This window comes from Mytilus trossulus, chromosome 12 (assembly GCF_036588685.1).
Source record: "Mytilus trossulus isolate FHL-02 chromosome 12, PNRI_Mtr1.1.1.hap1, whole genome shotgun sequence".
Taxonomy (NCBI): Eukaryota; Metazoa; Mollusca; class Bivalvia; order Mytilida; family Mytilidae; genus Mytilus; species Mytilus trossulus.
The window spans coordinates 1,763,227-1,784,749 of record NC_086384.1 but is presented as its reverse complement, the minus strand read 5'-3'; the positions used below and the strand labels follow the sequence as shown (position 1 = coordinate 1,784,749).

Sequence of the window (21,523 nt, the reverse complement as noted above, 5' to 3'; positions counted from 1 at the left end):
AAGAAACAAAATTGTATATATATATATATATAATGACCATAATATTTTCACCTGTTTATAAACCTAAGGCTACAAGTGCTTTTAGATCTTAAATTATGCAGTTAATACAATTTTTTTTAAATCTCAAAAATTAATTTTCACCTGTGTGCAAAATCATTTCATATTTTTCTACACCTAATTGATCCCTCAGCTTGAAAAGGTATTTAAATAGATACTGTAAATTGTGTCCTATCATAGTGTAAAAATTATAAATAGGGTAAACAAAGGAGCAACCTTCATTCCAGATTGTTAATACTACCGTGCCACATCTAACGTATTCCTTCAAAAAGTTTAATATTTGTAGTATCTAACTGCTTGTATGGTCCATGACCACCTACACAAAGGTGAAGGTATATTTGTGATGGATTTCGATTGATTTATTAGGTATTTAGCATGAAATTAAAGAATACCAATACATTTGTAACTTTTTTTTAATTTATTTGTGAGTCGAATGTCTTCTACAATAGTTGTAGATTAAAAGAAAAAAAACATAAAGAAGCAGAAACTTAGGTGAACTATACCTTGCGTTTGTATACGTTTTTGTTAAATTGTGCACATTGAACGGAAAAAAGATAGTTATGAAGATAAATTAATAGCCACTTTGAGCACCTTTTATAAAATGAAAGAAATGAGAAGACCAGGATTTATCAGTGTGTACCATCTGCTTTCTTCTTTAAAAAAAGCTCTTTTTTTTTAGTTTTGTCGTTAAATGCGTGAACACAGTTGGGAACTTAGACATGAATAGAACAGTTGCTTACCAGTCATGTCGATGGTTGACATGGTAAAAGTTTGGTTGGGTTTTCTAATTTACCTTATTCATTCTGTTTTATATGATAATTTTTAAACATTACTGTTTTTGCTTCATACATTTGTACTTCGATAAACAATACGACGGGTTCAAAGTGAGAGGGTTAGCGTTCCAAACCAGGTTTAATCCACCATTTTCTACATTCGAAAATGCCTGTACCAAGTCAGGAATATGACAGTTCTTGTTCATTCGTTTTTGATGGGTTTTGTTATTTGATTTTTCCATATGATTATGGACTTCCCAAATTGTTTTTCCTCTGAGTTCAGTATTTTTGTAATTTTACTTTTTCCTAGATGTGGAGCAGGATCAACTAACACTTCTGGAATACCCCCGGTTTTTTAAAGGGTTCGTGTTACTAAATTTTTTAATTATATTTGTTTTGTTTTGTGAACCGTTTCTCTTTTCGTCGTTTTCTTTTTTTTTTGCCATGACATTGTTTTTTACCTCTTTTACTTAACTGACCCTTTAAGCAGTAATTGTGCTTTCTCTTTATTGAACATCGGCTTGATAATTTATGAACTGAAGCGTGACTAAACGGTCGTGTCTGTACAATACTGAACACCGTTTTTTAAACATGTATAAAGGAAAAAAGTTAACTAAGGAGAAAAGTTAGGTTTCAATAGAAAGAATTATGTGTTTACCTCACATGAAATTTGGGTTAAAACTAGTGTGAAATTCTAACAACGTTGAGGGATTATAGTGAACGTATAGGTATGTTTACTTCAACTTTTTTAAGAAAAATGTACCTCAAGTATGTTAAATCAATGTTAATCTAAGAAAGATGTATCAAAAATTTAGTATTTGATGACCAATTCCGTTTACATGCAGGCTAGTCGACAAAATATATTATATAATTAATTTCTACAGTTTGGTTATTCAAAGCGTACATAAACGATAAAATTGAGAATGGAAATGGGGAATGTGTCAAAAAGACAACAACCCGGCCAAATAAAAAACAACAGCAGAAGGTCACCAACAAGTCTTCAATGTAGCGAGAAATTCCCGCACCCGGAGGCGTCCTTCAGCTGGCCCCAAAACAAATGTATACTAGTCCAGTGATAATGAACACCATACTAATTTCCAAATTGTACACAAGAAACGAAAATTAAAATAATACAAAACTAACAAAGGCCAGAGGCTCCTGACTTGGGACAGGCGCAAAAATGCGGCGGGGTTAAACATGTTAAACATAAACGAGTATGTATATGCCAATCGTAAATACATTTATTTGACTTTTGAAGAAGCTCCACCACACCATACACATGGATAACAATTGTCATATTTCATACTTGTTACAGAAATTTGTTATGTAGACAATGGTCAATTAACATTGGTTGTATATCTAGATCAACCTCTCACATGTATGACAGTCGCATAAAATTTAATTATATTGACAATGATATTTGAACAAAACAAATAAATATAAAAGGTAAAAATGTCAAAACAGGTGTACAGCAGTCACCATTGTGTTATAATTTTAAGCACTATAAAATAGAAAATATGTCAACAAAACGCATATATACAAAGTATATTATCAACACGAATGACAAGAATACTTTTTCAGTATTTTATTTCATTTATATGTTTTGAAGTTTAGAAGGAACTCTTTTTTCGATTTTTTCAAAGGCCACCTAAGGGGTCTTGTTGTTCTCACTGCGTTGAAACCCCCTTTGTGGTCATCGCTTGTTATCTGCTGTTTGGTCGGGTTGTTGTGTCTTTGACATATCCCCGATTTCCATTCTCAACTTAAAAAAGTTACACGATGACGTAATGTAAAAGTTCCGCGCCACGTCAAATGAATACGCCAAAAATAGAATTAACAGTTAAATAAAAGTTTTAATTTACAAAGAAAAAGAAAGATTACTATACTACGTTATTAGAATGATAAAAAAAAAAGAGAATGATCAGAAATTATTAGTGAAGATTACTCTTGATGACAAAATTTTATCACATTAATGATACCCAATACAACAGAAAAACAAAGTAATCGTGCTTTTGAATGTAACTATCTAGATGCAATTATTGTACTGACTGTACATGAAATGTGCATTGAAGAATATTGATTCGAGCGTCACTGATGAGTCTTTTGTAGACGAAACGCGCGTCTGGCGTATATACAAAATTTAGTCCTGGTATATATGATGAGTTTATTTGATACAACAGTTTGTTAAAGAAAAAAAAACTAATCGAGATATCTAGAAAAAAAACGACATGACTTCACTTAGTCCATTTCTTAAGTTTTCAACACAGGTTTAGTACAACTGTGGGCAAATATATTTAATTGATTAGGATATATTCAAACATTTAATTAATTAGGATATATTCAAACATTTATTTCATTCGGATATATTCAAATATTTAATTGATTATGATATATAAAAATATTTAATTGATTAGGATATATTCAAACATTTATTTGATTATGATATATTCAAACATTTTATTGATTATGATATATTCAAACATTTAATTGATTAGTATATATTCAAACATTTAATTGATTAGGATACATTCATACATTTAATTGATTAGGAGATATTCAAACGTTTAGTTGATTAGGATTTATTCATACATGTAATTGGTTATGATATATTCAAACATTTAATTGATTAGTATATATTCAAACATATAATTGATTAGGATATATTCATACATTTAATTGATTAGGATATATTCAAACATTTAGTTGATTAGGATATATTCAAACATTTAATTGATTAGGAGATATTCATACATGTAATTGGTTAGGATATATTCATACATCGTACTTCATAGGTGTTTGCATTTATTTAATCTATAAGATCAAATGTAGCTTTGTGTTAGATAACCTCATTCATTGGAATTGATTAAAAGAAACAAACGTTACCCTCAACGATCGTTACGGCGTTACTCTAAACCAAACCAATAGTCACCAATTGAACTGACAATGCATTAAACGTTGTTCGAGGTTTCGTTGTAGTTGTTACTATATAGCAAATATTCACAGCAATACTTATATAATTCAAAACTGAAAAATAGGGACGGAATTTCGACAACATTAGCACTTTATCCACATTTAGTACAATATCTAAATTATTAAGTAACTGTATTTGTTGTATATCTAGCTGCATGTGTTATTCCGATATTTGCTGATTAATGATTGCGATTTTAGGAAAAACCTGCACAAAAATATATGTATCACATATCGGAATGCGAGTTCTATTTATTGCGATACTCACCCAATTGCATAACTCACATTAATAAATACCTCGTAACATTCAAATCAATAACAATGATAAAACTATTGATTTGATTTTTATTTTTTTGTGATTTAACACCACATTTAAGCACCACTTTTGGGTAATTTTTATTGATCCAGGAAGCCGGAACTCCCTCTAGATCAAGCGGGGGGGGGGGGGGGGTCGGTTAAAATGGTTGTAAAAGTAACAGTTATCAAAGGTACCAGGATTATAATTTAGTTCGCCAGACTCGCGTTTCGTCTACATAAGACTCATCAGTGACGCTCAAATCAAAATATTTATAAAACCAAACAAGTACAAAGTTGAAGAGCATTGAGGATCCAAAATTCAAAAAAGTTGTGCCAAATACGGTTAAAGGAATCTATGCCTTGAATAAGAAAAACCTTAGTTTTTCGAAAAATTCAAAGTTTTGGAAACAGGAAATTTATAAAAATGACCACATTATTGATATTCATGTCAACACCGAAGTGTTGACTACTGGGCTGGTGATACCCTCGGGGACGAAACGTCCACCAGCAGTGGCATCGACCCAGTGGTGTTAATAGTTATCAAAGGTACCAGGATTATAATTTAGTACGCCATACTAAAATAATTAAGACATTCAATTTACGATATCTATAAAACATCCAAGTGTAGGGTCTCAATCATATCAATTATCTTCTAGAGAACAGTCTGTTATAATGAAAGGAAGTAAGAGCATGTCCAGTCATGTACAATGAAATCAAGTTGTGTGTATTCATGTGTGTAAATAGTAATTTAAAAAAAGTATTGTATTACTTTGTATAGGTCGTTCATGATGATTTAAATCATATGGTATCTATAATGATAATATTTATCTATCTCAATTTAATCAGTCATTTAAATATCGTTTTCTATTAAAATCTTAACTATCATTAATCATGAAATAAAACGACACTGACAAAAAGTGTCTTAACAAAAATACCGAACCCCATGTTAAATTCAAACATTGGGTAAGTTATATATTTTGACTTATTTTAGTTTTATCATTTATTTATACTTTATACTTTTATGAAACGAATTAAGTGCCAGTCTTTGTAAGAATCAGGCAATTTAGGTATAAACCAAAACATGATCATGAAAAAACCACCGAGCTAATCATGCTATTTAATACTAACCATCGTCCTGAGTTAAAAATAATTGGTCTTTCGTTTGTGTGTGTCTGGTAATATCAAATAACTTGGTTAGAAAATTGGCTAGAATGATAGCAAATGATAGCAAATTACAGAGTGATCTTACCTTATTCGTTAATTTCTAGTGCATTTCAACCAAATTGTATCTTCTATAACCAGAACAGAAAACGGGAATAAATGTTATTTTTGTGCATAACTACATTTTATGAACTTAAATCAATGTCAAATTGGTAGGGGTTTTTGGTAATGTTTTCACCACTGTCTGATTCTTAGGCAGACTGGCACTTAACTGTGATCTATTGTTGCTATCATTTTAATTATAATTAAAAAGTGTGTGATAATTACAAATAACTTATAATTACTAAGTAAATTAGTAAATATTTTGATATGAGCGTCACTGATGAGTCCTATGTAGACGAAACGCGCGTCTGGCGTACTAAATTATAATCCTGGTACCTTTGATAATTATGATTAACGACAAACAACTTCGCGAGTTGGTTAAAGAATACCTGATCGAAGAATTGAAAAATAGAACAAAGATTCAACGATTGGCCAACTAACAAATGTGCGCAGCGGCCTATTTGACAACGAGTGTTGTTCAGTCACGAGCTGAATAGTTTTTCATATTTGACTTCGATTTTTATTTTATATTTGATTAGCAATATACTAATTCTATTATCTCAGGTAGATATTTTGATCATTCTTTTTTGCATCAAAACTACCGTGATTATATTGACGTCTAGTCAACGGTAACAAAAATCATGAATTAAAACGAAATACAAACTCCAAAGCAAATCCAAAAACGGAAAGTGTATTAAAACTGACATCATCTAATATTAAGAAACGAATTAACGAATTTAAAACAACTGTCATATTCATGACTTGTTCTCCTGTAATATTTTATCCGTTTCCCTCAGTTTTAATTTGTAACCCGGGCTGGGTTTTTTTCTATCGATTTATGAGTTTCGAACAGAGGTTAACTACCGTTGCCTTTATTTGGTATAGGTATTTAGTAAATGCCTGTATTTTTTCGTGTAGATTAGATAAACATCTCGACAATTTCATTTTGTAAGAAAAGATTTTGATTTTTGACAAAAACCTCCGCTAACAAAGTAATATGCTTCCATGACAAAATAGCTTCACCGATCAAAGGTAAACAGTGTAACGTAGGTAATCAATACTTTATTTAACACAGGTAATCGGTATTGTACCACAGGTAAATAATTTTAAAATAGACGAATAACACTCGTCTAGGATATTAACAAAAGCTGTAAGTTAATTGTAATAAATCATATCTAATAATTTGGTAAATTATGTATATCCATGATTAGTATTTTTTTTTATTGAGAGATCATGTTGCTTAGATTATTCCATTTCATTCAATATCAGCATTGTCATATTCGCAAAACTGTTGTTCAGGTGCTTTGTTTAATTTGTAAAGCAAACCATTGTCTTATGAAATGTTCACAATATTTCATGAGTATGTATAATCATATTCTTTTCCTAGCTTAAAAACATAGGTACAGTGAAAGACAAAATTCCATATAATGTTGTTTCTATATTAGACAATATTAAACAGATCGATAGAAATAGATCTCGTTGAATTCAGGTTATTGAAGCATGATTTATCTTATTGATCAAAACATTGTAATGTAGGATATAGGAGGAAGTAAAAAGAGAGGATGAGAGAAATGGCGTGTACAAATGGGATTTGGAAAAAGGGGAAATGAGAATTTGGCAAACAATTGCAAAAAAAGTTGGATTCGGGAAATTAACACCTTGTTTATTTTTTTGTATATATATTTTGCATTGTTTAGTTTGCATGAAATCAAAAGTAAAAAACAAAAATAACAAACTCCGAGGAAAATTAAATATCTCGCCAAATGGCAGAATCAAAAGCTCAAACACATGGGAAAGCAACTGTCAGAATCCTGACTTGGTCTAGGCATTGTGTTGCTTCATTCCTACATTTAAAGCTGGTATTTATAAGACACTTACGGAATAGCCACATAACTCATATTTTACTTAAGAAAAACAAGAGGACGCGGACGATACTTAATAGAGATATACAAATCAAAGCGCTGTAAGCACTGTAGGCAGTTAACCAAAAACCAAGAAAACATAATTATGAAAACTGTGGCAATGTTGCTTCAACTTTTTTTTAAAGATTTAAAAGAATAAACATTAAACATTCATTGTGCATTTATGTTCATTTAATGAATTAAACAATAAGGCAAATAATTCATATCTTATCAAGGTTTTCAATAGCAACGCACATGACCACGAATGGTAATGAGTCTTTCATGAGTCAGCAGTGGTACAAATTTGCAATGATTGCAGTTCTTCTAGTTGAGCGTAATTGTTCGTATTAGTTGACTGTTAGTAGTTCAAGTTGACTTTAGTACGAGCTTGTAAAAGTATGAATAGAGTTGCTTCCCTGGAAAGAAAACTGAGTTTGTGTTTTACAGTACAAAAGTTATGAGAAAAAAAAATCAGAGAGTTTACTACTACAGGGATCAATGATGAGGTCTGACTGACCTGTCCATAGTAAATGTAAATGACCCCCACCTTCACCCCAAGTCCATGATGTCTAATTTTGAAAAAAAAATGACAGGTGTTAAGGTCTAGCAAAGTGATATGCATATGTGTCTCCCATGAGATTGACCTTGTATGTCATTCAATCTTTTTGAAATGAAAAACAGGAATGAATATGGTTTAGACATTGGTATCTAAATCTTTTACCAGTAATCAAAATACACACAAGAGGGTGTGGGATGACCCTAGGAACTACCCCTACTTTTCATTTGATTTTTTATATTGTCCCATACATGGATATATATGGTTTATTGGTGGGGCTCTCGACAATTATCAAGTTTTCAAACAGGAGGGGTGGGGACCCCAGTGACTTCCCCTATATTTCATTTGATTTGTTATATTGTCCAATACATGAATATATATGGTTTAGGGGTGGGGATCTCATCTGTTTCTAAGTATCAAACATGAGAGGGTAGGGTGACCCTAAGGACTCTCCCTATATTTCGTTTGATTAATTCTCATACATGAATATATATGGTTTAATTTAAAGGTGGGGATCTTGACTGTTTCCAATTTCGCAATCAGATGACTGCAGGGACTCCCCCTATATTTTATTTAATTTAGAGTTGGGGATCCCAACTGTTTCAAAGTTCTTAAACATGAAGGGTAGGGTGACCACGGGGACTTCCCCTATATTTCATTTGATTTGTTATATAGTCTTATACATGAGTATTTATGGTTAAAGGGGTGATGATCTCGAATTTTTCCAAGTTCTCAAACACGAAGGTGTACAGTGACCATAGGGACCCCTTATAATTTATTTGATTTGTAATATTGTCCCATACATGAATATATATTGTTTAAGATTGTGGATCTCGACCGTTACAGATTCTCAAACAGAAAGGGGTAGAGTGGCTCCACGAACTCCACCTATATTTCATATGATTTGTTATCTTGCTCCATACATGAATATATATTGTTTAGGGGTGGGGATCTTCACTGTAACAAAGTTTTGGTCATTTTGGTTTCTTGTGGATAGTTGTATCATTAGCAATCATACCACATCGTTTTTGTATATAAGAAACTTCCAGCTATTATAACTGACCTATCAAAATTGAGAAGAAAAAAAAATAACCCTTGAAATTTGACATTAAAATTGGTGTACAAAATATTTTCTGCTTTTTCTTTCTTTAAAACAATTTTGGTTTTCAATCCTAGTGTTTATATTTACCATGCATAGCTGTATTTTGTCACCTGTCTGGATCTTTTTAGTTGAAAGCCCCAAAACTCGGGATTACCCTTATCCGCTTCCGGAATCGGATCCGATATTGTAATCTCGCGGCAGCCATTTTATTTACAATGTTGTTTTTGACTGAAAGTGAGATACGATTTTACTCGGATTTAAACATTATTTATCGGCGATTTTCTGTATAAAGCTAGCGGTTGAACAAATTGAACATTGCTGTCATGAATAGTAATGATGAAAATAATTTTGAGATTGTTTTTTAGAAAACTTTGGTAAAAATGTTTGCAAAGCTATTTTTTTATTTTCTTTCAAGGTCCGTCGGGGGTACCCCGTCGGGCGTAGCTGGTAAGTAGAAAGTCCGACTGCAAAAGTGGGAGGCCACAGACCCCGGACCAGAGCTAATTTGAACCCCTGCTTCCAAACTAAAAAGATACGAAAATTTCGTCTTCTAATTCAAAATTGCCGCCAACAGCGCGATCAGTTGAACTTATATACGTAGTTGACTACGTATTGACGACAAACAATTAATATTCCTACGAGTTTTGTATTTTGGGAAATCTTAACTACTTGTCTTTAGAGATTTTCGGCGATTAAATATTTCATACATTTGTTCTTTGACATCTTAGCCAAAAGCTCAGGGGATAATAAACTACATAAGGATTCCTAATGTGCTTTACTTCCTATGTGCAACTTCAAAACTTTTGGGGAAATCGACGATCATTTAAGGTTTTTCTGGTCATATTTTTTGTAATCCAGAATGAAAAGTATGAAAAAACTGTCCAATAAGTTATAAATAATATAGTAGACAGCTAGATAATAACAATGGCACATATTTCAGCATTTATTGGGTAGCACACAAATCCAGGGTGCTCGCATAATAGTTATCAAAAGTACCAGGATTATAATTTTATACGCCAGATGCGCGTTTCGTCTACATAAGACTCATCATAAGGCAGCTTAACTGCCTAAAAACCATAAAGTATATGAGTAACCGTCGAAATCCACCATGACATACACGAAAGAACAATAACTGTGTTTATGTACAAATACATATAGTCATAATTTTTTTTTGGTAAGCGGAAAATATTTAATTTTTACGTTTACATCTAATCTTATTTGTTCTGCATCCAGTACATACGTTAAATATAATCAATCAAAGCTGCAATTGGCAAAAGTAATTTGAATTCTTCAATGTTCTCCATTTCGTACTGTTAAAGTCTTTTATTTTATTTTTATTCAAAAGTCTTTTGTAGACAAAAAGAGCGTCTGACGTTCACAGTTTTAAACCTTTTATCAATGATGAGCTTATTCGTTTTCGGCTCTCCCTTGACACCATTTGCGAGTATGGTCTTGAAAAAACGATGATAGTCCGTCGGAAGGGGACGATAAATGGCTGACCTGTGTTAAGAGAGAGCTATATCTCTTGCACGTTAAAGACACTCTTGTAGATTTCGAAAAAGAGCAAGCAAATGCCGCTACAAGGCAGCACTCGCACCCGCAAAGTGGAAACGGATTAATATAAGTTGCAAAACTTGTTTCCAAATCCACTATAGATATATATGTTTAAACTAAACTAGTATGTATAAGTTCAGATGCCTATATTTAACACAAATTTCTAATGCAGGTATTATATTGAAAGGTAGCCAGATTATGTGATACTTGTATTGTATTTTAAGATTGGACTACGTTAAACGTAAATTTTGGTTTGTGAGCTAAAATTGTTAACGCTTAATCGATTAATGACTATTTTAAGGTTTTCTACTGTTGCCTTTATTTACGAATTCAACACAGGTTGTAGGTCAGCCAGGCTAAAACTAGAATACAGCTATCACCATTATAATAAAAAGCAAAGGATTGAATATCCTTTTGGTGTAATTATCTCATAAATTATAAATCCGCTAAAACTTCTTTTCATATTAAGAACTTAAACGTAAGGGTGTCATAGCTTCTAGTGTCAAACTTAAACACCAGCAATTCATAGGTCATATGAACGCTTTATTATTAGAAAACAAAAAACTATCATTAAACTGGGTATTTTCTGCCCAACGAATCTAATACATCGAAAATAACATAATACGTTTTATGCATTTGCACTATAAAAGATATTCAGTTTTTCTTTTAAAGTATTTAAATCTGTCTAGTGATGACATATACATGCATATGCTTACTAGCCGCTTCTTTGTAATCAACCCGATTCTTTTAATCTTTTGAACTATGCAAGGAAGGCGTTTATATACTCCTTTGAACATATTGTCATTCCTCTAGTGGATACATACACGTGCATATCTGTTTACTTACCACTGCTTTGTAATCAATCCAATATAAAAAGTTAATTCAAACCAATGCTCATCATGCATACATTTGCTTTGTTAATTTTTATTAGATTACCTTTAATGTATGATGTAGTTCGTGTTACGTAATAAACATTTGTGTGCTTAATGTGTTTTGGTCTGTTATTTACTGTTTTATTACAAAAGTTCCCCGTACTACATAATACCCTGCACCCTAGACACGCTTGCATAGAGGGATTGTTCGTGCACCAATCACACTCGCCATGGAAAATACAAATCGAAGATCGTTTTATATTTTGAGACTCTTCGAAATACAGTAAGTTAACTTCTATCAACTCACCATTGTTATTTAAGATTGAAAACGTTAAAAATAGGTATGAAATTGTTTGCCTAAGATATAATTTCGAAGATATTATCTTTATCGTACGAAAGTATCATATGGTCACTTGAAGAGTCAATGAGTTAGGTATGGATCTTATCTAAATAAATCGTACCGGCTTGTATGTTGTATCATACGTGCGAAAAGAAATTGTGTGGTGTTGTTTTCATGTTGCAAATGTGAAAGAGACTAATGGCGTGAGTAAAATATAATTATTTCAAGGATAATCATTTCAAAGAAATATACACCGTTGTTTTTTAATAACACACATAGTTACCTTTTAGAACATGCTGGTAATTTTAAATATACGTCTTCGCTTCATGTAAGTTAACTATATGTAAGCAAACAATAATTTCGTGTATTATCTTTTCAACTGCCTTTTCTCATCGTTATAAATTTCAAATGTCTCTTAAACATTTTATATTCATATTCCAGACACAAGAAACAAAACTAGTTGCATCATTCAATGCTTTCATATAAAATGTTTATTTCCAAACTTGTTTCTGGATTGTTATACAATACAATACAATACAATACAATACAATTTTTTATTTTCCAAATGAAAGGGCCCATTAAGAGCATAACATTAATTACAACATGTCATAAACATTACAGAGTGATTAAAGAAACATAAAATAATAATTCAAATGATTGAAGAAAGGATCAGTTGCCAAGAGGGAGATAATTTTGATATCTTTTAAAGTATAAATTTAACTAATTTTCGATTTTCTTAGTTGCAGGCCTTTATCGAGGTATGCACATAAAATAGATAAAAATCTGCTATCTTCATTGATCATAATCCATGAAAATAGATCATTTCTATTTGAATTATTTAAACTGGGGTATATTTTTATATAATCAGTGATATCTCTTCTGAGGTTATTGTAAAGAGGGCATTCCAGAAGAAAGTGCATTTCATTTTCAATACAATTTGAATTACATTATAAACATATCCTGTCATGTCGAGGTAATATTTCATATTTACCCCATACATTGGTAATTCATTCATGTCTGCCAGTTTCTATTCTTAAACAGTGATTGTTGAGTTGTTAACAAATATTTTTGTGGGTGCTTTAAATCTTAATAATTTTCATAGTCAAAAGACCTGTTGAATGAAAAATAAGTGTCCAATTTGCCTTGATTCTGTAAATAAAAATCTCGCTTTTTCTCCCAATCATTTTGAAAATTTAATCTGAGCTGTTTTTTCATTAAATTTTTTAATTTATTTTTGCCTAAATTTTTACATATATTGAGGTCAATACCCAATTTATAGCTATAATAGAACAATAAAGACAGCAGTAGTATACCGCTGTTCAAAGATCAAATATTAATTGAGAGAAAACAAATCCGGATTACAAACCAAAAACCGAGGGTTATATGAAAATGTGTTTATGTTTGCTAAGAAACTACATAATTTGAGACCTTGATCGCATGTTGTCATATGTTAAAAAAAGTCTCTTAGAGCATTTTTATCATGTTATTAGTCAAAAACTGTCATTGAATATGGAACATTCATGTGAATATACCATCAAACAGGGAAATTTCTTGTGAATCACAAACAAAAATTAACGTGAAACTGTGATCTGACTTTACATCAGTTTCATGTAAATCTTATGTGCAACTAAAGTGAATTTTACAGGATCTTGTCACGTGTTATCCACGTGAAGTTTTAAAATAAAATTATTCAAACAACATCAAAATATCTTGAAATAAAATGAGAATTATGAAAGTAACATTTTTTCCATTAATTTCAAGTGAAATTTAAGTGAAAATGCTCGTTTGAGGTGTTTTTCGCATAACATCTGTATTTATTGGTTTTTAATTAATAAATCTAATAGTGGGTTTAACTGCTTATTCGTTTTTCAGTTTCACATATGTACATGTTTATTTCAAATAGACTTTGAACTATTGTGTTTTGTTTATTTCAGATATAACAAGAAGCACAACTATATCTTAATTGTATGAGATGCCTCGACGACAATTTTGGTGTTCATTCTGTCCTATTTCCTTTAAAAGTATTTGGAAATTAAACAAACATCTTTACATACATATGCAACAACTACCAGTGGCCTGTAATCTGTGTCCGTTGAAGTTTTATGATTATAGTCAATTAGGAAATCACATTAGACATGCGCATTCTGATGATATCATCACCAGGTTTGTCGAATTTTCTAAACGGAACTTTATCAAAAATATACAACTGATGGAAACGAATACAAATTCTGATTCTGATTGGTTAAACACGTCTCGTGAACAAACCGGAATAACTAGTTGTGAGGAAGTGCAATGTTTAGAAAAAGACTATCGAAGAGTCAAAGAAGAGTATGAATGTAAGGACGAATCTAGAGTCAAAAGAGAATGCGAATGTATGGACGAATCAGAAATAAGCTTTACCAAAGAAATAAACGGAAATGAAGCTTCAAACAACGAAAATCGTGTACGAAAACCTAATCAAAATGTAATCGATAAAGACTGTATAAATGATGGAATGAGAAAAGACGTCAATACATTTGTCACAGCTCGGCCGATTCCGTACATGGATAACAGGAGTGTAGCGGATACAACCGATGACTGTCGATTGGACGTCAATACATTCGTCACAGCTCGGCCGATTCCGTACATGGATAACAGGAGTGTAGCGGATACAACCGATGACTGCCGATTGGACGTCAATACATTCGTCACAGCTCGGCCAATTCCGTACATGGATAACAGAAGTGTAGCGGAATCAACCGATGATTGCCGATTGGACGTCAATACATTCGTCACAGCTCGGCCGATTCCGTACATGGATAACAGGAGTGTAGCGGAACCAACCGATGATTGCCGATTGGACGTCAATAGTGAGAGATGTAAAGTTTCATTTCGTCTTCTCGGCAATTTAGAAAGCAAAACAAACGGAAAACATCATTTGAATGCTAATTTCGTAAACGAAATATCACTTGCTTCGAACAATTTAGAAAACAAAACAAAAAGAAAACATTATATGAATGATAATTTAGTAGAGAAGGTACCACTTATGTCGAACAATTTACAAATCAGAACAAAAAGAAAACATAAGATGAAGGCTAACTTAGAAGACAAAGTTCCACCTATTTTGAACAAATACACGGAATTACAGAAAATGAAGTCGGTACATGTTAAAATAGAACCTTTGAAATATCCTCAGCGGCCTGTTTTCAATGACACTTCTTTAGGGTATGTAGGCCTGTTTAAAAGATCATCATAATGATTTTAAGCTATAATATATACAAATGTGAGCCGAAATTTGTTCCTGTGAAAAAAGTTCCAGTGAAACTAATTTCACAGGAAACGTTCTGGGAGAACTTTTTTCACAGACACTTTCTATATAATTTGTTCCATCTCTATGAAATAAGTTCCACACTTAACCTGGTGAAAAAAGTTCTGGGTTGGTGAAATTTGTTCCTTAGCTAGTGAAATAAGTTCCATGTTTGTGAGTTTTGTTCCTTACCTGGTGAAATAAGTTCTGGATTTGTGAAATTTGTTCCTCACCTGGTAAAATAAGTTCCTTGTCTGTGAAATATGTTCCACTGGTTAAACAAGTTATCTTATATACTGAGCATTTGTCATCAGTGAGTTTAAAGTCATTATAAAAACATATATTATATTGATGATGTAATAAATAAAAAGTGTAAACATCCAATTGGATCATGTGGAGTAAAGCAAAAGTTTAATAACATACTCAATTAATAATACTAAAAATGGCACTTATGAGCCAGAAAAGAGTAGAATAAGAAATAATAATAAAAGTCATTCTGAAAAAAAGTATTATAGTTAAAGATGAACATTTGTACTTTTTTGAAAAGGAAAAAGTGACTGATCAATTATATCAAAAGACATAAAGAAACAAAAGACATACTCTTTTAAAACTCTGCAATGACCATAGCTAAGAACATGTATGATTAGAAAACCCATGACAGATCAAAAGGAAACAAAGAGGTCGAATACAACATAAACGATAAAACATAGATACATTATCATCGCTTGTATTTCTTATCTTCATCTTAGTCATGCCTTCAATTGCAAATGTACCCCATGCAAGCACAGAACTTATTTTCTGTGAAATAGGTTCTAGCAGAACATTTTCATTGATTTCTATAAAATACCTTTGTTTAAAACTAATATCACAGGAACTTTATTTCACATTTTTTTTAAATTTTAATATTAATATTAAAACTCATGGTGCTGTGATTTTTGTTCCGGAACTTATTTCACACTTGGTTAAAAAATTTGTTCCGGAACAAATTTTATAGTGTTGGAACATATTTTCTGTGACATAAGTTCTGGTGGAACATATTTCCTATGAAATATGTTCCGGTGGAACAAATGTCACGCCGGAACAATTTTTTTGTTACACATACCCATTGCATATTTAGACGTTTCTATGTAATGATAATATAAAATAAGAATATGTTGTATAATTGCCGATTGGACAACTCCGCAAGAGACTAATTATAGTTAACATCTATAGGTACGGTATGGCCTTCAAAATGAGAAAAACCATACCTCAAAGTCAGCTTTAACGGCCCCGAATTGGTGATTGAAACAATGAAAAATGAGAAAAACAACGGCCTTATATGGGTAAAAATTATGATATACAGAAACAAACTAAAACCACTTAATGACAGGCTCCTGACTAAGGACAGACACACTGATATGGTCGGTTTAAACATATAAGGGGTCGTACAACCTCCCCCAACATGAAACAGTTCACCGATTGAATGAATACGAATTGACTATCGAGATCGACTTCTGATGAATTCGTTAGTTTTGGAGTCTCACGAAAAATAACATTCTTTGAATTTTGCAGAATATCTTTTAAGCAAAGGGTTTAATCAGAAACAAACTGACAGGGCAATGTCAGTTCACAAAACACAGTCTACAATTCACAGCATAGAAAAACATAGAAAATGAGCAACACGAACCCTGATAAAAACCGAGGGGTTCCGGAAAATATAATTTCCAACATGCACAGCAATATACTACTATTGCCTTCTAATATGAAATATTTTGATTCAGATAAATTCATTGTGTCTAAAATTCAATATTGAATATTGCAGTGAAACATGTCAACATTCGAAGACTTCAAAACAGATAGAAGAAATTGCACAGGTATAAGTTTCTCTTTTCCTCAATACACCTTATCGCTGGCTGACCCGGCCGCTTGAACTTTTGATGCATACAACAATCACTTTTCCATTGTGGCGTCAGATATTTTGTTTTATGTGGTCAAAATTTTACGGGAATCTATGTGATATCCAGTAATGGCGGACAAATAGCGATAAGGTGTATAGAAGGCATTTTCCCCACACATATTTTCATTTGAAAACAAAAGAAATCAGGTCAATGATTGAAATTGAGGGAGAACAATCAAGTTTTATATCGCCAATACAGCTCGACACATATCACTGGTTAGAGCAAACTTCTTTTTAAATGTTGCATGTTATAACAAATTAAGGTGAGCCATGAACCTGTAATGTCGTTTTATCATTTATGAGAACTATTAACCAGAAAACTTTTAACTGACAGACGATCAGCGAGTTGTACTATCAGACAAGACGCCATAATTTTAAAAATATCAATTGTTTGTATGTAATGAAGGTTGCTGATAACATGCATTAAGATGTCTCTGATGCATGATTTTTTACTATTAATTGGTTTTGGCTTTTAACTAGCTGTCAGTAACTGCGAGTACTCTCAAATCGTATTTTCTTGTTAATTCGACCTGTTGATACTGTTTATAATGCTTTTTTGTCATTTTTTATTTATATGGATCTTGGCTGTATACCAGCTTTGATTATTTGTAATATCTTCAATTTTTCACTTATTCTTACAACATTTGTATAAACTTCAAGATTATAAAAAAACGGTTTTTTTCTAAAGTGAACATTGATTGGTTAAATATTTCTCAGTGTGTTTGAATTTATTTGATAGCCTTTTGGTCATGACTGTTTGTCTCTAATATTTAATTAACTGTGCATTTGTATTCAGATATCGCAGATCAAATTTATTCGTTCTTTGTGTAATCATACGTTTTTTGATTGAGTTAAGTCTGCTAATTGATATTTTATCGTATGTTTTTATATGTTGTGATGTTATGCTATTGTTTCAGAAAAAGGGAGAAGGTTTGGGCCCATTAAAACGTTTAATCCCGCTGCAAATGTTTGCACCTGTCCTAAGTCAGGAATCTGATGTACAGTAGTTGTCGTTTGTTTATGTAATATATACGTGTTTCTCGTTTCTCGTTTTGTTTATATAGATTAGACCGTTGGTTTTCCCGTTTGAATGGTTTTACACTAGTAATTTTGGGGCCCTTTATAGCTTGTTGTTCGGTGTGAGCCAAGGCTCCGTGTTGAAGGCCGTACTTTAACCTATAATGGTTTAATTTTTAAATTGTTATTTGGATGGAGAGTTGTCTCATTGGCACTCACACCACATCTTCCTATATCTAATTAAGAATTGGATGGAGTAAATAACTATGATTATCTCCTTTTGTGTCAGCTTCAAACTTTGACATCAGTGTCCATTTAATAATTGACATTATTGTCTGACACATATTAAATTCGTCGTACTACTATTAAAGGAAAACGATACAAAATTAAAAAAAATTTAAAGGGATACACATGCAGTTATGTTTTTATTTATTACTTGTAGAACAATTTTCAAACCTAAATTCGGAGAAAGCATTCATATCCGGATCCTTCTGAAATTAACGTTCGTGCGTTAATGAAAACAACCATATAAAAGACCCATTGCTGGCTTTCGGTTAAAGTCTCCTCTTTGGTCGGGATTTAGTCTCTAAGACACATTCCCATTCTCAATTTTATTTTATAGGATACATTATTTGTCCAGGTCAACAAGGTTGTTGTCCACGGACCGATAAGAGCGTTAAAAACATAACTAAATGTCTAGTAATTTATTATCTGATAATTTTACTGCACAGGTTAATCGATATGTCAATATTCAATAAAAAAAACATAAAGATTCAGGAGCAAGCATACTAGTATATGCATAAGATAACACCAATTTTAGATTTAGATTTATTAATTATTTTTTTATTTTGTCAATAACTATCTGTCATTATTCAATCAAATTAGATGTGTTTAATGAATATAAGCGTATTAATTGAACATGTACTCATACATTTTTTCAATAGTGGCTTAATTCCTTTCACCTGTTTTAGCTTACAGTGCAGGATGAGATCAGCAGTACAGGATACACAGGTATAATTGTTTTTTGTTTGTTTTACGTTAAAGTAATTTGAACCTTAAAAATGGAAAACAACACGCTAAATAAGTTATTGCGTCCGAGACGCTTTTCTGGATTTACCTTCACCAGGAACGCTCAAAGCCAAACATTTGTAATCCGAAGATGGATATGAACCGAAAATCGTTGAAGAGCTTTTAAAATGTCTAAATGTCTAAACTAAATGTCAAGCTTCGGTGAAAGCCACTCAATTATTGTCGTAATATTCATATTAGCAATTTAACTCTAAAAATTAAACAAGAAGGTGTGATATGATTGTCAATGAGACAACACTCCGCAAGAGATGTATAATTTACACTACAAACGTTAACACACGAATAATATATTAACAAGTATTAAATTGCATATCATTTTTCCTTTGTTGAATATCCAGTTCTATTCTTATAATTCATAGTCTTTTTCATCTGGTAAAGAGAGAAAGTTCTTCTTCTCTAACACACACTTGTGAATTATCCAGCATTAATGAGATGTATGTTTCACAGAATAGTGTTTTAGTCAGCACTTCTGTGTTGAATGAATTATCATTGATATGATCATAATTATGAACTAACTGTAAATCTTAACCTTTTTAAATACTAAGGTTCTTCTACCGTCGAGATATATAACCATAGCTGTATTTGTCAAAACCTTAAGGAAGTGTTGGTCTATTATACAGTTCAACTTAGTCCTTTATTAGGTCTTTTTACCTGTTTTTATTCGAGCGTTACTGATGAGAATTTTGTAAACGAAACTTGCGTCTGGCGCATATACAAAATTTCAATCCTGTTATCTATGGGAAGTGTTTTGCCCTCAAGTTTTTACCTTTGCAATATATATCTGGACGAGGCACTAAACTTACTATTGCAATAAACGAAATATAATTGGGGAATATACGGTAAGATATATTACTCCATAAAGGTTGTATGGTTGTTTTAGTCATGTTGATAAGCTAAAGATTGCAAATAATCGTTGTATGTTTCTCCATATAAAGGTTTATAAACAGTTGTGTATCAAACTCCATGTTTATGTGTTGTGCTTATGAGATTGTTCACAAATATATGTATTACTATATTTTATTATAAATCAATTAAGAAGAAGAATTAAGTGACAGGTATAATGTGTTGTCATAGATATAGGAAGATGTGGTGTGAGTGCCAATGAGACAACTCTCCATCCAAATAACAATTTAAAAAGTAAACCATTATAGGTTAAAGTACCGCCTTCAACACGGAGCCTTGGCTCACATCGAACAACAAGCTATAAAGGGCCCCAAAATTACTAGTGTAAAACCATTCAAACGGGAAAACCAACGGTCTAATCTATATAAACAAAACGAGAAAAGCTACATCATCTAACTACATCATAACTACATCATCTAGGTAATATAACAATAACAAAGTGTGACTTGGATGGAGAGTTGTCTCACTGGCACGCACACCACATCTTCCTTTTTCTAATAAAAAAAACGTGTTTTTTTTTTTATTGTAGAATGGACTGAGGCTATACAGAAACTAAAAAGTAGTTTTAGGAAAAAGAGGAAAAGGGACAAAGGAGCAAAGTTCATCAGTGACCCAGAGTCCTTCTCCAATTGGTTAACAGTAAATTTACCTATTGATGGGATCATATGTGGCTGCGGAAGACATCTCAAAACAGTGAAAGCATTCTTAACCCACTTACACAGAAAAAGCCGCACAGCTCTCAAATGTTTAAAAATTTTCAAAAAAGGCATTGGTCATAATCCGTGAAAGTTTAAAACGTTGCATTGTTTAACTTAGTGCTACTTGTCTGAGTTTATTCTGTATGCGGTCTTTGTTTATATCTCATCGAGAAAACCATCATGTGTTCGATTCAAGCAATCACATTTGACCAACCTGAACTTTGGATTTTTACATCATGATTTATATACTATTTCCTATTGAATTGAAACCAATATATGAATGAACATAATTATGACATAATCAGCATTTCTTAATTTTACTTTTTCTGAATAAAATACTATACATTTTTGTTCCAGTATTGTAAAAGCAAAATTACAAAAGACTCCAATGCTGAAAGACCAGTATTATTTATACACAATACGGATGGTATGGTTAGAGTAAAATTGGCCATTAAGAGTCTTTAAGCTTTTTCTATTTCACAAAAAAAAATGTTGTTGTTTGTAAATATAACTGACTTTGATGAGGATGTCATAAAAGTGAGAGGGTTAGCGCTATAATACATGGCTTAATCCACCATTTTCTACATTTGAAAATGCCTGTAACAAGAAAGGAATATGACAGTTCTTGTCCATTCGTTTTTTATGTGTTTTGTTATTTGATTTTGCAATGTGATTATGTACTTTTCGTCGAATATTCAATTTACATTTTTATGCAATATTCAGTTTTAAATCACATGCTTTGTATGTAGCAGTCTTTTTGTGTTAATGAATTTGTAAATTTTGTATAAAACCAAACATAAAAGATGCACGATTGTAGCATGATTTAGTAATATTTGTGTTTACACATTTTCCATAGGTTGAACTGTCTTAAGGAATGAACTTTTTAAGGAAGCACAATAGGAAGATTTTATA

The 21,523-nt window shown here is 31.9% G+C and overlaps 1 protein-coding gene across 4 annotated transcripts; it reads left to right on the top strand.

The window, feature by feature from the left end:
- The first annotated feature begins 734 nt into the window (after positions 1–734).
- Positions 735–20,961, top strand: LOC134693013 (uncharacterized). 4 transcript variants are annotated; one of them, XM_063553701.1, is made up of 5 exons: positions 735–820; positions 13,617–14,886; positions 16,770–16,821; positions 18,893–18,932; positions 20,443–20,961. In XM_063553701.1, exons 2-5 carry the CDS (start codon positions 13,655–13,657, stop codon positions 20,697–20,699), a joined length of 1,581 nt encoding a protein of 526 aa, XP_063409771.1. In that variant the 5' UTR covers positions 735–820; positions 13,617–13,654; the 3' UTR covers positions 20,700–20,961. The 4 variants fall into 4 exon arrangements, with proteins under 4 accessions (XP_063409771.1, XP_063409769.1, XP_063409768.1 ...); XM_063553699.1 differs by lacking the exon at positions 735–820 and adding an exon at positions 6,463–6,507; XM_063553698.1 differs by lacking the exon at positions 735–820 and adding an exon at positions 11,319–11,625.
- Positions 20,962–21,523: the final 562 nt, after the last annotated feature.

What these genes read in the sequence shown, in the direction of transcription:
- LOC134693013 (XM_063553701.1), top strand. Translation starts at nt 13,655, where the DNA reads ATGCCTCGACGACAATTTTGGTGTTCATTCTGTCCTATTTCCTTTAAA. An exon ending in TTCAATGACACTTCTTTAGG is followed by an intron (nt 14,887 to 16,769) that starts GTATGTAGGCCT and finishes TGAATATTGCAG; the next exon opens with TGAAACATGTCAACATTCGA. An exon ending in CAGCAGTACAGGATACACAG is followed by an intron (nt 18,933 to 20,442) that starts GTATAATTGTTT and finishes TTTTTATTGTAG; the next exon opens with AATGGACTGAGGCTATACAG.